The sequence below is a fragment of the Phalacrocorax aristotelis genome, chromosome 12 (assembly GCF_949628215.1).
Source record: "Phalacrocorax aristotelis chromosome 12, bGulAri2.1, whole genome shotgun sequence".
NCBI classification, from domain to species: Eukaryota; Metazoa; Chordata; class Aves; order Suliformes; family Phalacrocoracidae; genus Phalacrocorax; species Phalacrocorax aristotelis.
In genome coordinates this window covers 13055918-13071525 of record NC_134287.1, presented here as the reverse complement: position 1 = coordinate 13071525, position 15608 = coordinate 13055918, and the positions used below count along the sequence as shown (strand labels likewise).

The 15608-nt window shown below is 37.7% G+C and overlaps 1 protein-coding gene across 5 annotated transcripts in view; it reads right to left on the bottom strand.

The window, feature by feature from the left end:
* The window catches only part of VTI1A (vesicle transport through interaction with t-SNAREs 1A), a 273438-nt gene that overhangs the window by 99792 nt on the left and 158038 nt on the right, over nt 1-15608 (bottom strand). For 3 of the 5 annotated variants that reach the window (XM_075107573.1, XM_075107572.1, XM_075107574.1), the window contains 2 exons: nt 6640-6710; nt 2108-2169 (listed from right to left, as the gene is read on the bottom strand). In XM_075107573.1, coding sequence (XP_074963674.1) covers nt 2108-2169; nt 6640-6710 — 133 coding nt within the window. Of the gene's footprint in view, nt 1-2096; nt 2170-6639; nt 6711-15608 lie in introns of all 5 variants that reach the window. The other 2 variants (XM_075107575.1, XM_075107576.1) reach the window with 1 other exon arrangement.

Genomic DNA, 15608 nt, shown 5'->3' with positions numbered 1-15608 from the left:
GAGAACCTTCTACTGCAAGTTGCACCTATGCCGAGGCATTTCTTTCGGCACATTTACCTGAACTGAGCTTAAATTTTAACCTGCTTTTCATCCAGATGGGTGACTCAGCTCAGTGTTTTTGTTAAAGAAAAAGGAAATCCAGTGCCTTTCTGACACACAGAAGCATGCCATCCTGGTGCTCGACTACATAATCCTTTTGTCTGAAAAGAAGAGCCCAAGTATATTTAAGAAAGATCGTATTTTTCATTTGGCTTATGGAACACTTATAAACTAGGACTCCTAACTGTGATTCCCAAACACAAAACAAAGTCAAAGGTTACAGCATATGTTTTTGTTTCAGCTTCTCCAAATTACTTGCAAATGTATTCAAACACAATATGAGGAGATACTTTATTTTATTGGAAATAACAGACTACAGGGTGCTGCAAAAAAGGCTGAGGTACCTCAAGCATAAACATGGAAAGAATACATTGGTTTAGAAACCCATAAATCCTTATTTGAATCTGCCAACCTGAAAGCCAAGTAAAGCCCGAAAAAACTATTTTTCCTAAATGCTATGTCTGATTAAGCCATACTATTAAATGACAGCTGAACTTTAACATTAATATGATATTATTTAAATAACTGCATGATTTTTTTTACACTAAAATGATGAATGATTTTTGGACAGCTCAATTGACATAAAGCAAGAAACCCCTTTAATGAGATTTGACAAAATGGAGACATATGCAGAATATTCGTTACAGCTCATGTCGCAGAGCCCTTCCTGGGGAGACTTGGGTTTGGTTGTGTCTTTTCTTTCGTCCATTTTTTTTTTTTTGTAGTTTATTTTGATTGTCTACAGGCACTGAACCATCCCTTTCAATTGCCAACTTCCTTTCTCCATGGATTTTGAATTTAGCTGGTGTCATTTACATATTACCCTTAATCAGAGAATTTCATGTGTTACAGTTTGGAGTTGGAATTGTAAGAAATCTGTGGAATGAAGGCATGAGGTTCAGTCATTTTAATCTTTGTCAACTGGGTATACAAGGAACTAACAAAGATATTTTTCTGAGGAGACTTATGAAGAGATAAAGCTTGCACTAAAGAACAACTTATTAAATTCTGGTACTGATATTTTCCAAGCCAAGTGACAAACGAACAACTCTGCTAAAACTTTCTCTTTTTTTTTTTTTATTAAGCAAATTGCATTAAGCAAATATACAACATAAAAGCCCATGGCAAGGGTAACTTCATACTGAACACTTCAGAGGTTGCTCTAAACTCCTTTAAAACCATGTTTTCACAGCACCCAGCACCACCTATTAGAGGGGTGCTTTTCTTCTTCAGGAAACTGAATACATACTGAAATACGGACATCATGGAGAAGATCAGGTGCTGTTTCACTGGGTAAAGAACACATGTCCAGTGATGCCACTAATTCAGAAAATCTGCCTGGGAAGGTACCAATGCAAATTTAAGGTGGCTAGTGATCACTGGATAACTCCCTCCCTGCAGTCCCACATAGCTTTTTAGGATGTTGCAAATTTTTCCTTTCTTTATCACCTCATTTTGATCTCAGAGACAATTTTCATAACATTGAAAGCATGGAAAAAACATGCTGAAACCACATGGTTTGACAATGTGTCTGCCCCATCTATTCAGACAGAATTGATCATCTTAACCTTTTCTCTGTGCATATATTTATGCTGCCCCAAAACATTTACAAACTTTCTCACATAAAATCTAACAGGTAAAAATCCCTGAAAACATCAAAGTCACTGAAGAATAAGGAACACAGAAAATCATAATCAAAAAGCTTAATTTTAGAACTCACACACAAAAAACCCAAACCCAATTACAAAGGAACAAAGGTGAGAAATGACTGAGCAAGGGGTAATCCTTCAGGCTACAGAAAACTCTCTCCATAGCTGTGATAAAGCCTTCTATCAAACCATGCCTGCTTCACTACCAGCATTCATTCAAAGACATTCTACAGCGCAGCCTGTGTTAAAAAAGTCAGGTACATCAGCAAAATGCTAAGGCTGAATTAAAACTAAAAATAAAGGCATGGAGGGAGAGAGGAAAAAAAGAAAGAGCAGAAGTGTCCCTACCTTGGCCTTACCTTCGCAACATTCCCGTCAAAATCCTGGAACTCTTCCCCAGGTTTGCATCTGTTTCTCTAAGCTGGGGAGAAAAGAGTCCCGTTAAAGGCAAAAGGCACATGCGCTCCATTCTGTACAAAGTATCGATATTTCTACTGTGATTCAAGTCAGTCAACTCCCGTTTTGGCCCAGAACAAATTCTTGTGTAAGAAAGCCACTGAAGCTCTGAATTTTAAAAATGTTTTGTCTGGTGTTCACTTACGTAAAGATGAAACCCACGGAAGATAAGACACTGAGGCAACAAAGATGAACCAGGATAAAGAGCAAAAGCTTTACAAATAAAGGGTTGCAGGTATAAGCTACATAAATTGATATACATAATTCCCATTGATGTGTGTATGTGCATTGGTTATGTATATTAGTGAGGGCATCAAGGGATGAAGAGACAGCCATGTGCTGTGTTCCTGATGCTTTATGAAAAAAAAAACAACAAACATATCTTTCTTCCATTGTTTTTCAAAGACACTAGTTTAAAGAAAAAGCAAAAATACAAACCAGTGTCCTTTTACCAATTCTATGTAAAAGAAATATGCCTATACTGTCCCTTAAATACAAAACTTGTACTGACCTTACAGCAGCCACCACTGGGATGGATGCCCAAATACTTTGTGAAGAGTCTATATAGTATGGACACAAAGTACAGCTGTATAATAAATATTTCTGCATGTAAGGATCAGTCACTCACTGAAAAGAGCATTTTTGTAGTTTCTTAGGACACAGAAAACCTGCATTTACAGCTAAACTTAATTAACTGCCTTGTTCTACAACTCTCAAAAATCTTGCAAAATAGGTAAAAGCACAACTGAATAACAAATGAAACTGGGGAGACGAAAAGCTATGAAGCAGATGAACTTCATATTTAAAAAGAGCAATTACTTCGACTGCTCTTTAAAAAGGATTAAAACTTCCCCTCTAATTTTGTGTTTATTAGTGTCCCAAAGAACGAAGTCTAGAAATGAAGAAGGGTACAGGAAGAATAGAAGTACTCGCCTGTTGCCTGTTTTGCTACTGGTAGCTAGAGGAGAGACAGCTTTTGACTTTTTAGAGATCTTAGAAGCAGTGGGACATAAAAATCTACTGTAAATGACAATGTAATGATTGTCAGTTATGAAATAGCTGGGACCACTGCTATTCTAACATGCCCAGAAATACAGCTGTGTGTACACACATAAAAACATTCTTCTCCTTATGAAAGCGGAATATTTACCTCTTCATTATCAAATCAGATTGAAGGGATTACCTGACTCATTGACTTTTTACTAAAGCAACTTTGTTGTAGAAGTCAAAACGCGTCCTGTGTTATAAATCCATCAAAACAGTAACATTGCCAAGAAAAGTGGCAGTATTCCAATAACAAATCACCTTCACTATAACAAACCACTATTATATCTTGAATATATGTGTAGCAGCAATAATAAAACCAGTTTCTATTCTGGAGTCCAATACTATAAATATTTCCTACCAGATTTAATGTTTATTACGGAAATCAGTAGTTGCGATCAATGACACATTTTTTGCATAGATTTCCTCCTCGTTCCTGTAAAAGGTATTAGGAAATATCAGGTAGAAGCTGGGACTGGATACCACCATCCAAGACTCGCTCTTGGCAATATCATAGTCAGTGGGAAGGCTTGCACTGGCTCTCAGATCTCTGCAATTATGTGCCATGATGGAACAAAGATGAGCATTATATTCCAGGGAGGCCATTCCCTCATTTTTTCCTGATTCATCTAGACAGTTCAAGCTCCAGAAAAGCAGATTAGCCCAGTTTGACACAAGTAACAGAAGAAAAAAGGTCACAATAATTTTTAAAAGGCTCATTAAAAACCCAAGTTCTTATCTATGCTAGAAGGGAATCTGAAGCACAAATGTATGCTTTACATTGGTCTTTTATTATTCATAAAGATGCATTTAACACTTGGGGATTCTCCTCCCTTCTCACAGAAAAGTAGCTCTCTCCTTTTACCATTTTAAGTCTGACCCTTACTTTTCTCTCTTGCTGCAGGATTCTACCTGAAAGCTAGAATCAGTACTGATAGTTAGGAAGGGGAAGCTGAATCTTATAGGTTTGACAAACTCCTCTAAGCAAGACGACCTCACATTTTTATGGTAATGGAAACACCAACAAAATAAGCAAAAGAAATGTTAAAAAAGAAGCAAACACGTACACACATGGTTGGAAGATCTCTAGCTACCTCCCAAGAGAACACCTTTTCTTCCTGCATTGGCAGAAAAAGCACCATAAAGAGTTTCAAACCGTAGGTTTGTTTTTATTCAAAACTGAAATATCTGACGTAGTTCTTCCATTATTTCTTTACCAATAGCAGAGCACTGCAGAAGCCGAACAACTGGTGGCAGGCAAACCTGTTAAATGGTATATGATGGTGCTCCCTTGCTTCACAGAACTGCTGTAGTGAAAACATCTTGCAGGATATTAGCAATGGCAAATCTACACGGTGTTTAAGAAAGCTTTTAAAAAACAATATTAAGAATAATAATGAGAAAGGAAAGAGGATTAACAAGATACTGACTTTGACATCTTGTCTGCCTTAGACACATTTTAATTTGAGGTTTTCCTAAAAATATTGCATCTTTTAGAGTCCTTTATGCTCCAGTTAACCTATGTGACGCTTGTAACAGAGCTTTTATCCCTTCTCTTTGGCTTTTAAAAAAAGCAGTTTCGAAAATTCCTCTTCACTACTGTTATTACACATGTATTTTGCACAACACATGATCTTCACTTATTCAAAATACTAGCTCTCTCTTGCATTTTTCTTCGTTCAAATGTTTTAGTCTACAGACAGGAAAACTCATATATGTAAATTTAACCAATCCATAGCGACACTAACTCATTTAAATTTTGCTCATAAGAAAATCTTCCTAATTTTTACAACATTGAACTGTTAAGAAGTGACCATCATACTCAGGCTGACATTTGACTTTCAGAAGACAAGTTTGTTCCCTGGTTGATTAGATCATAACTCCACGTACTCAGTGTGAAGCCATTATGCATTGACAGAGCACTCTCTGTCCTGGTCTTTAAAAAATCTCCACAAAATGGAAAACTTGCCAAGTTATCCAAGATCATCCCTGACCGTAGGTCTGAGCATACAGACAGCTGGGCTAGATGCACTCATGTGGCTCCACTGGAGGACTTTTCTGAATTCCTGGAACAAAATATTTTAAGTGCCATATGATAAAAACTTGGAATTTGAGATCTTCCATTTATGACAAGAGTTCTTTCGCTGAACTGTGATGGGATACACTTTCCTAGCATACCCTTATTTTTAATCTTGCTCCTTGCAGCTTACAGGCTTTGTCATCAAAGAAATTTGCTCTTCAGGTGGAAAGCACAGAAGAGAGATGCTATGAACCATGTGTACAGAGTCATCAGAACTACACTCCCTCTTTCCTGAGGATTTTTAGGATCAGCAGAAAGGGATACACCTTATTCCATTGCCTAGGTTTTATCTGTCCAGCTAGAAAGAGAAAAGCATCTCAGAGTCAGCAGTCACTAGGGATGAGTGGAGGTGAAGTAAGACACAAAGCTGCCTGAACAACACTTGGGAAATGCTCCCAATCTTTAGTTACATTTAACGATTTAGTTATACTTCATGTTTTAAAGTAGCTAATGCCTAGGATTTCAGAAAGCAACGGGTACAGCTGACAGAAAATGCCTCATTAAAGCCATCATATGAGGCTTTACCAATGAAAGCTATCCAGGTAAAGAAACTCCCTGGGACAGATAAAGGCGTCTTCTTACATGGCATTGGTCATCTCGAGGCCTGTAGGAGGACTTAGCTTTGGCAAAATTGGACACACAGGAAAGTATCTGATCAACGAGTCATGGACGGAAAGTCACAGGGGCAGTCACTCCTGGTTCTGTGAGCAGGAATCAGAACCAGGGAGGCAAATTTCTTAGACTGAAGTTCAGAGAAGTTGTATGCATTGGATGAGATGGGCTTCTAGGCATCTTCATTAATGCTACAGAGTAAAGATGATCCTAAGGAGGCAACATAAGCAAGAAATTACAAGATACGTTATCTTGACTTCAGTGACAGAGCCGCAGTGTAAGAAACCGCTACCTGTTAATTCACACAGAATTGCCAGAGGAGGCAACTATTAGCATTTGCAGCTACAAGGATGATCAATTAGTAGAAGCTAAATCGTGATACTGAACTTCGTTTTGCAGAAAGTCCAAGACATCATTGCAATGGACACTATAACAACTCCTTCAAAGGACAGAAACCTGACTTATCTGTGTCAGAAAGCTTGCTTCCAACAGCGGTTTGGTGGCTTCAGTGTGACTGCGCGTAGGAGAGGCTTTACAGAATTGGGCCCATGTAAGACACTTTCTAAGTACTTTGCTGCAGATGGTGATTACATCTCACAATAGCAGCTGTTTCTATGAAACTAATCAATATGATGGATTACAGAACTTACCCAAAGCAAATAAAATCTGAGACCAGGAATTACTTATTATCAAACTCACCCTTTCCCGGGCTCGCTGGATCTTCTCTCTGTCATGGCTGAGGTTTTCCAGCATCTCCTGTCCAATCTGCTCTGCATTAAAAAATCAAAATGTAAATCATGAAAAATATAGCTTGTGACTGTAAAGCCTCAAAATGCCAGGTTAGACAGTAACAGTGGCATTTAATACACGTGGTAGCCTAATCACTCCTCCCAGCTGCAAAGAGGAAGACATCATTATATTAAATTTTAAGTTTTTCAAGCAATATAAAACTGATGACGTAACAACCAAACCAGAAGCTGTCCCCCTGCAATCTCCTGAGGTTGTCTAGGCCCTTGGAATTGATGCTGACCTTTGGTCTGTGAAACGAAGGCAAGAAGACTTTCAGACTTGCTCTAAGTGCTGGGTGTTCGTACTTCCCATACACTCCTTAAGCCCACTCCTGGTCTTAGAAAGGAAGTCAGGAAGCCTTTGCTAAAACACCAGCCATACTTATACCTCTAAAGGCACTGAGAAGTCATATTAGAAGTAAATCACTCTCTGTGCCTCTCAGCATTTACCACTGATGCTTAAATAAAAGCTATTTCAGGCTAAGCCCAGTTACCGGTATCTATTTTGCTCCATCATGGACTATTTCTGGCAAGCTTAGAGATATGCTGTAATGGATCTCCTGATGTTTTTAATAGCAGACATATACATTAAACTATTGTCATCACCGTTTGTTTACACAGGGATTGTTTGCTTCTGCAGCTTATGCTGAACCACAGGTTGCAAAATTATAGTGAAGAGGCCTCAAGATATGGTACAAAGACAACACAAGACGCCAAAACTTTACTCTTCAAACAGCTTCAGTCAAATGCTTCTCTAACACTGAAATATTAGCAGCAAGTGTGGAGAAGAGATTTTAATCTTCAAAGCTCTACAGAAACATTAAGAAACCCTCCCTGTATTTCCCCGAAGGAGAAAAGTAAGTTAAATCATTCCCATTTTACAGATGGGGAAACAGACAGAAGGAGCTGAAGCAGCTGCAGCTTGCCTCAGGACACACAGCACGTGTGAGACAACCAGCATTTCTGTGCACATTCATTTAGGCTACTTAGCTAGCTTGCCAGAGATACGCACCAAAACTGAGCAAAACTACAAAACCATGATTTTTTTCCATAAACAACAAAAATAATGCCTTGCTTTTGTTTTGGTGAATAAGTGGGATCCTAAAGTGTCATTATTTGGGGAGCCTCAAGAAAATTAATCATTAAATATTCACCAATATGTTAGTAGAGCAAACATGACTATTCTTATTTTTTCAATAGATACAGTCCATTTTCAGTAAACAATCCAAAGTAGAATCACCTCAAACTTTAAAAATAGGAGACAAGCAATTCTTTTTCTAAATCCATTTAACACAAGGTACACACTCTGCCATATAAAGTCTAAGGAAATTCATTACATATATATTTCTCTAGTGTTGCCAAGTACAGTACAAGTAAGATAAATATTTCCTCAGATATCTGACCACAAATTGGCATCCTCATTATACTATCTTGTCCCTCTTGGCTTGCTGCTCTTTACTTTTAGCTGTATATACAATGCCTCCCAAAGGTGAAATGTGGTAAGATATGTGGTTATAGAGTTAAAAACGCTGTAAGGTGCGGTACAGCTATACAAATGGTAGCCTAAGAAAGTGATTCAAGGCAGAGCTTTGCCTGTGTTTGCATGTCAAAGGACTTACTGCATGAAACTATTCTGAGCTTATTCCTCATCAAAGCACTCAAAATACTGTAATGCACAATGAGATACATGTATTCAATGTAATCTGGAGGAGAAAAAACAAAGCAAACCCCCTTCAGAATAGAGAGGAAAAAATCAACAAATTACTATCCAAGTAGCATGAGGTGGAACGATAACAAATATTTATTGCTAAAAATTATATGTATGTTTGCACAGACATAAAGGAGTCCGAGGAGCAGATTCTCCTTCAAAGGAATAACTATAAAGTAAATGGCTAAAATGGCTCGGTATTTCACAAACAAAGCTCAAAAATATCTTTATAGGAAACAGCTCTATTTTTATTACACCAATTTTAAGCAAGTTACTGTCGGGTTTTTTTTCATCTTCTTCCTGTCACTGGCAAGTTCACACTCTTAGCTTTTTATAATGATTGAGTTTATTTTCCAACCATCAATGTGACAGCAGCATCAACTGTAAGTGAGGGTAAAACACCGTCACTTTGACGAATAGTGTATTTTCCTCTCATTGTCGATGACTGAACACATCAATAAATAAGGAAGGAGAGCATGTCAGCCAGAATATCACAGAATGAATTGTTGATATGACACTTAGGGATTAAACCTTCAGCCATGAAGTTCAACCTAGCAGAGGGGTCTGAGAACTGAGATAGTTGCGTTTCTTCCCAGCAGCCTCTATAGATAAATAATTGGACGGATCATCAATTTTACAGGAGCAGCTTTACTCTACATGCACTTTAGTTGATGATCTTTGGCCTTTTTTGGGCTAAAATAACAACATAAGTTGAACAAAGAGACATAACGGAGGTAACATAATCTCACCGTAAGTTTGCAAACATAAATTGACACCTTTATCCACAGATCCTCTTCATATCCAACTTGATTTTTAGTTGGAAGGTCAAGACAGTCAAACAAAAATATTAATAAATAAAGAAAATACAGACTTATAAATTATATGAAGACATGTCTCCTCAGTTGGTTTGCAACTGAAGGTGCCTGGGACTGGAAAAAAGGTAACATTAGCCCACACTACAGCTAATTACAAGCTTGATATTATTGCTATCTGCTTGCTATAGTTTTGCAAGTTTCCCTACAACTCTGGTGTTTTCCTGCCTGTTAAAACCTTCATCTATGTGGCTGAATAATGCTTTTAGTGCAACAGTGCTGTATAGATCTTTCCAGACTACTTATAATGCAAATCATTGACAATGTTACTACAGTTATGTGAAAGGGTCAGGTTTCTAAGATATACTGTGGTGCAGATGCATGAATTAAGACCAATACACAAACTGAAGGGTGTCGCATGTTGCCAGTAATGGTGTTATTTCCACAGAATCTTAACAACCTTAATTATTTGGGGATTATCCCATCCTTTTAGTCAGTATGTACGGACAACGTTTAGTACAGTGCAGTCCCAAGCCCTACAAAAGACTGCATGGTGCTGCCTCTTCTAACTGAAATTCCCAAAGAGATACATAAAATTATGTTCTAAAATTACAGCTAAACTATGAGAAGCAGAAGGGTGAATGCATTTACATCATTATTATCTATGTACTGACAGAGGGCAAGAATATTCAATATAGCGAATAATAATATAGTCTTAAACAATGCTGTGATGAACAGAAAAAAAATTCTGAAAAAGTACGTAATATTAACAAGCATCAGCCTGAAAGGGTGAATTCTAAAATTCACATCACTAAATGTATTCTGCCTGAAAGGTATTTGAACAAGGTATGTGAAATCAGCCTCTTCAGTGCCGAACACTTTAATAACACTATGTGTGGGTTCAACACAAATGGTGCCTGGTTCTATGAGACTGTGTTATGCAAAAAAACCCAACAACATTTCTTATCCTAAAACACTGAACATAATTAGAAGAATGAAAATGATTTCCCCAACCGAAGAAAAAACAACACGCCCCTGTAAACCGAACAAGTGCAAACCCAACTTCCCCCTTCATGTGTGCAAAAATTGGCACGTTTTTCAACTTTTACACTGAGATAAACCCAAAAGACAATGATACTTTATGCTCCTGAATATGCCCTTATTTGGAATTTGCTTGTAACCTATATGCAGTATTTATTTATATGTACAAATCATAATTATTTAATACATGTTCCACAAAGCTTGATTTCTAATAACTACACACATATCAAGGACACAAAATAAGTTGTGCTTGACTGGGTTTTCTTCTCCTTTTTTTTGCCCCCAGCCATTTAAGCATTTATTTACTTTATCAGCTAAACTGATTTTGAAAGAGCTTTTTCTAATCACTCAAGTCAATAATACTTTTTTCTTTAAGAATGACTAATATATTTACTCAAGAGACAGGAATGATACAGAATGAGTCTCTCCAAGCTTTTGGATAAATAAACATGCATTTTTATGAATTTTGAAGGCAGAGTCCTACTTTTTCTTTTCATATGAAAAATAAAATAATCCAATATGGTTTATACAGCACTTTTCCTCTCCAAGTGTACCCCCTGTGTGTGTGTGTGTGTGTGTGTGTGTGTGTGTATAAATACATTTCATAAGAGGCAGCAGATATTCTGGTATGGTTTAAAATATAAAAATGCTTAAAAACAACTAAATCATGGAGAGGATGCCTGGAAGTATGATTTGCCCAATCTCATCATACGAACAATGTATGCATCTGAGCTATGTAATTGGAGGTGGGAAAAGACAAACTAATTTACACTGGGAAAAGCAGAAAATCATGTTAAAAATCAAGATGGCCGATCTACAGCATCGTGAAATAAACTCAAAAAACCACTGAGTGTTGTGAGAGAAGGAATCAGGGTAGGAATGGAGAACACTTCCACCCTGAGATCCCCAGCCTTGCCTAGTTAATAATGACATTTGGGGAGCGCAGTTGTATTGTTTTCGCACAGAGACATCTCGTGCTCTGAAGATGTAGCAAAAGCTTATGGAAGATTTTTGGAGAGAACTACCCTGACACAGGCAGGAACTCAATAAACATATTCAAGGCTGGGATACTTTTTTTCCAAAAGGCACTCCTTTTTAGACAGGTTAAAAGTTTAGATTTTAGGAGACTAGAAGAGATAAATCATCAACAGCAGTTTCTGGAAAAAAATGCTAGAAAGCATTAAATGCTAGCTGTTCAGAGGTGACAGCAAGTAGATTTACAAACTTGGAAAATATATGTTGCAGGAGTTAGAAGAATTCAGGGTTGAGACAAATGCTTTATGCTTCTGACAGCAGAAAGTTAATAAAGTGAGTGATGACATATCTTTAAGTGTAGGGACACAGGTAAAAGTCCTATAAATTTACAAGTTTGCAGTTGATATATATTTACATTGAACAGCTAATATAATTAGAGACAGAAGGATTTAGATCATTAAAGTTATTAAACGACAAGTACAGGTTAACACAGATAAATGAAGGATAATATAATGGCTGTAAGCCAATGGAGAGACAATTTGTAGAGCATAAACAGAACAGTGAACCATGAGATTTGTTGCTCAAATGGCTCAAGAATTTGCAACAGAGAAGTTAATCTGCATGCTGTTAAGTGGTCACTTATCACAATAAAATAAAAATTAGCTACATGCTGTAGGGACTGGTTGGACTCTTCAGCAAATGCCGAATCAGTAGAAAGGGTACTGACAGTCAACAGCACACACCAAGGACGTCCAACGCTTCCAGAGCTGTCAGAAGTTCAGTTGCAAGAGAGGATAAAAGAAGTTGCCGGTGTTACTGTGAAAGCAAAAAACACCTAAAAATACCTCCCAATCATCCAAAGTCCAAGATGCCCACCAAACTTAAAATACAGTTTTCAAATGAACAAGGTCCCTATAAGCTATAATGGATGTTCATGGAATTATTTTCATTGGCCAACAGCAAAAGGGGTCCGTTGATCCTGAGGTCAGGGAAACCAGAAAGGAAAACATCTGGAAGACCTAATCAGAATTCAGGCTTTGTCCTTTGATCAAAATAAGGAAGAAAAGACATTTGAGGAAGATGCTACATGCCTTTAAGAACAAACTGGGAGCATTTCATAGCCAACACCTCCCATGGTCCAGGCCTGTTCTGTCCTTCCCCAGGAGAAAAAAAGGCAGATGAATGAGAAGAAAATAGGAAAAAGAAAGGAGAATGACGATACATGACAGACCTAGTGACTTCACCTCTAGCAGCCTTTTCTTTTTCGAAGGTTTCATACCTTTTCCAAAATCCTAACTCACATCAATCTGCTGGTATAAAACTACTCATTTCTCACTAACTGATGTATTTTTTTCTGTCTACTCCCATCACCCATCTATCTGAGCTCCCTCACTAACATCCTCACAGCAACATTCACAGGAGGTGGCAGACTTTGATTCTCCTGAGTGCTTGTCTACATTGAAGTCCCACCATCGTTCTAGCCACGCACCAGCTCGGCAATGCTCATCGGCTCCAATTTTCTCCCTTCGCACCTTCTTTTCCCCCCACTTCCTTCAAAAGCGTTCTAAGGCAAAAGAAATCCTTGCTTAGTGCATCAATAGCTTGCTACCCCTGTTTCAATTACTTATGTAAGTGAAATTGGGAACCAACCCCCAGTATCTTCTTTTGCTACTACTTAAAGTGCTGTCAGGACAGAAGTCGTCCCTGCTTGCTCTGAGCCATGGTGCAAGGGAGGGCTGTTGCTTCATTACAGTACTGCCAATCTTGAACTTTTCTGAAACTGTTATAGCAGGGGAGAGCATTAACAATCCTGACTGCATCGAAATTAAGTTGCAGAAACATACTGTCTAAAACTTGATCCACAAACCATCACTTAATTAAACCTATGACTCCAAACAGCACCAAGATGACACAACAGGGATCTTTGGTTCATCTAACTGAGGCTGGATTCCTAGTCATAATTTAATCAAAAACGCTCCACCATCTACCAAGTTTGCTAGAAACCCAAAGCAGTGTAAATAATTATTTTGGACTCTGCAGTACTGGTTATTTCAGAGACTTAAAATGTGTAGGCAGAGAGTTGGCAACTTAGCCTACTGCATTCAGCAGCTCGAGGCTTGTAAAGTTGGCCCTACCCCTGTAGCTGATTTACTCTTAAAGTAATAAATGTACTTTAAGACACAGAGTTGAGCACAGAATAGATGAGACAGACTATTAGCCAACCAGCAAACGGAAAACAAAGTCCCATTAGGTTTTCAAAACAGCAGAAAAAGTTTTGAAATGTTGGAATATGTTTTAAAACTGAAGTGTGGAGTAAGAGATTTTTTTCAAACCTATTTAACTACACAAAACTGCAGCCTATGACATTTAAACAGTACAAAGATGAAGAACAAAGTCTGCTAGCTATATCTGTAAGCACTGAAACAATTTTATATTTTTTTAACTGAGTCTGCGTGACCCATTTATGTAAATGGGTCTTAAAGAATAAAACTTATCAATACGAACAAGGTTCTTTGCAATATCTCGGTTTCTGGAGACATCAGAAAACCTATAGGAAGAGTATATCCTTCAACTGTTTCTATCTGAGAAGTGGCTCCTTGAAGCAAAAAGGATTGTCAACAAATGAAAACAAAGCCAGAGCCAAATAATATGACATTTGGGTTTGTTCAGGTTTCCCCCAACATCCTGATGTACCAGGTTTATCCTGAATCCACTGACCGATTAGAAAGTCAGGAAAGCTGGCAACACAGGCAAGAACTCTATGCTCGTTTGATCTTTAATACTTCCATCGAGCTAAAGAGTGTTTTAACCTTTCTTGCACTGTTCAGCAATTCATTTTAAATGTGAATGGAACTATCTCCTGCTGTATTCACATTCATATTTAAACAACACAAAATAGAAATAAAATAGTGTCCAGACATTAGAAAAATAAAACAAACCTAGAGGATGATTAATAAATAATGCTTAAAATCATTGACCAAAAAGTGTAGCAGTCCATGCAAAAATAAAGCATCCTGAAAACAGTGTGTGTTTATATATAGAAATAAAAACTTTCTTAAACATCGGAAAGCCCACAAAGCAGGTGAACAACTCAGCAACCTCGAAGCTGGCTTCAGTGCAACTCATTCTTTGAATACGAATTAGCAATGGGTAATCGCAGCATATTTATGAGGCCTTTTGCCTGGTCCTTTTCTCCAGTGAATGCTGTATTATTCATTGCGTGTGCCCTGACCCCAGTGCGCTCCTGTTCTGACAAATCATACTTGATTAAGACAAATCTTTATTAGTTAGCTAGTCAACTTCCCCATTTATCATTTGCAAATCCCATTCTCCTTTTCGGGTACAGTAAAAGTAACTGAAACCATTTTTTCTCCATATAAAATGAAATGCTTGTTACCGACAGTAAGTGCAAACAGAAGCCTAGAAGTCAGTAATAGATGATAAAACAAAGGTTTAACAGGCATAAATTACGAATGTGGCAAAAACTCTAACACAATACCTTACTTGAGATAGGCTGAGGAAACATTAATTAGCTCATCCTTTCAACGTTTCCCATTTTTCTACCAACTAAATCTCTCAAAATCTAAATGCCATATAAAAGAACTGTATTGCAAAGTTGGAGGCTGTAAGTACCGAGGCTTAAAAAATAATAATGAAGAGATTGCTGAGGGAAGGTATTGTTCAAGGTTTCTACCAAAAACAAAAAAATCTTTTAAAAGTTGATCTACAAAAGGAGGCAAAATGAATTCAAAATTATTCATGAAGCTTCAGTTTCCCCTGGAAATGTAATATGTCTCCAAAGAGGTGGCAATTTGGAGAGGGAATAATCCTTTCAAGACAACGTTAGTTTATTCAGTGGGTAATTTACAACTAGAAAACCCTGTGATGTCTAATGCACACCAGTTTTGTCATGGTAGTGGTTTTGCTCACAGAGAAGGATACTTCTTCTATCAGGACTGTGGAGATCTGAAGCAGCTACTCGCAGATGGAGGGACAGGGAGCAGAGGGAAGGGACAGTCCATAGCTTATTGCGCTGGCTGTGGCTGAAGTCCCAGCTCTGCCCCAGAGTTTTGTTCTGGTCTCTGGAGGGGTCCCTAGGAAATGCTCACGTAGCTGTATTTTAACAGTTGGTCTCGATGATCTTAAAGGTCTTTTCTAACTTAAATGATTCTGTGAGTCTATTATTTGTTTGGTGGTGAAGTTTAGTAGTTTGCATATTTTATTATATTTTGAATCTTGGTTTTATACATAGTATTTACACCCACCAATTAGAATCTGTGTTCATTTGAAATATACAGTCATTTAAAAACCTGTACCTAAATGAAAAACATCAACATAACCATC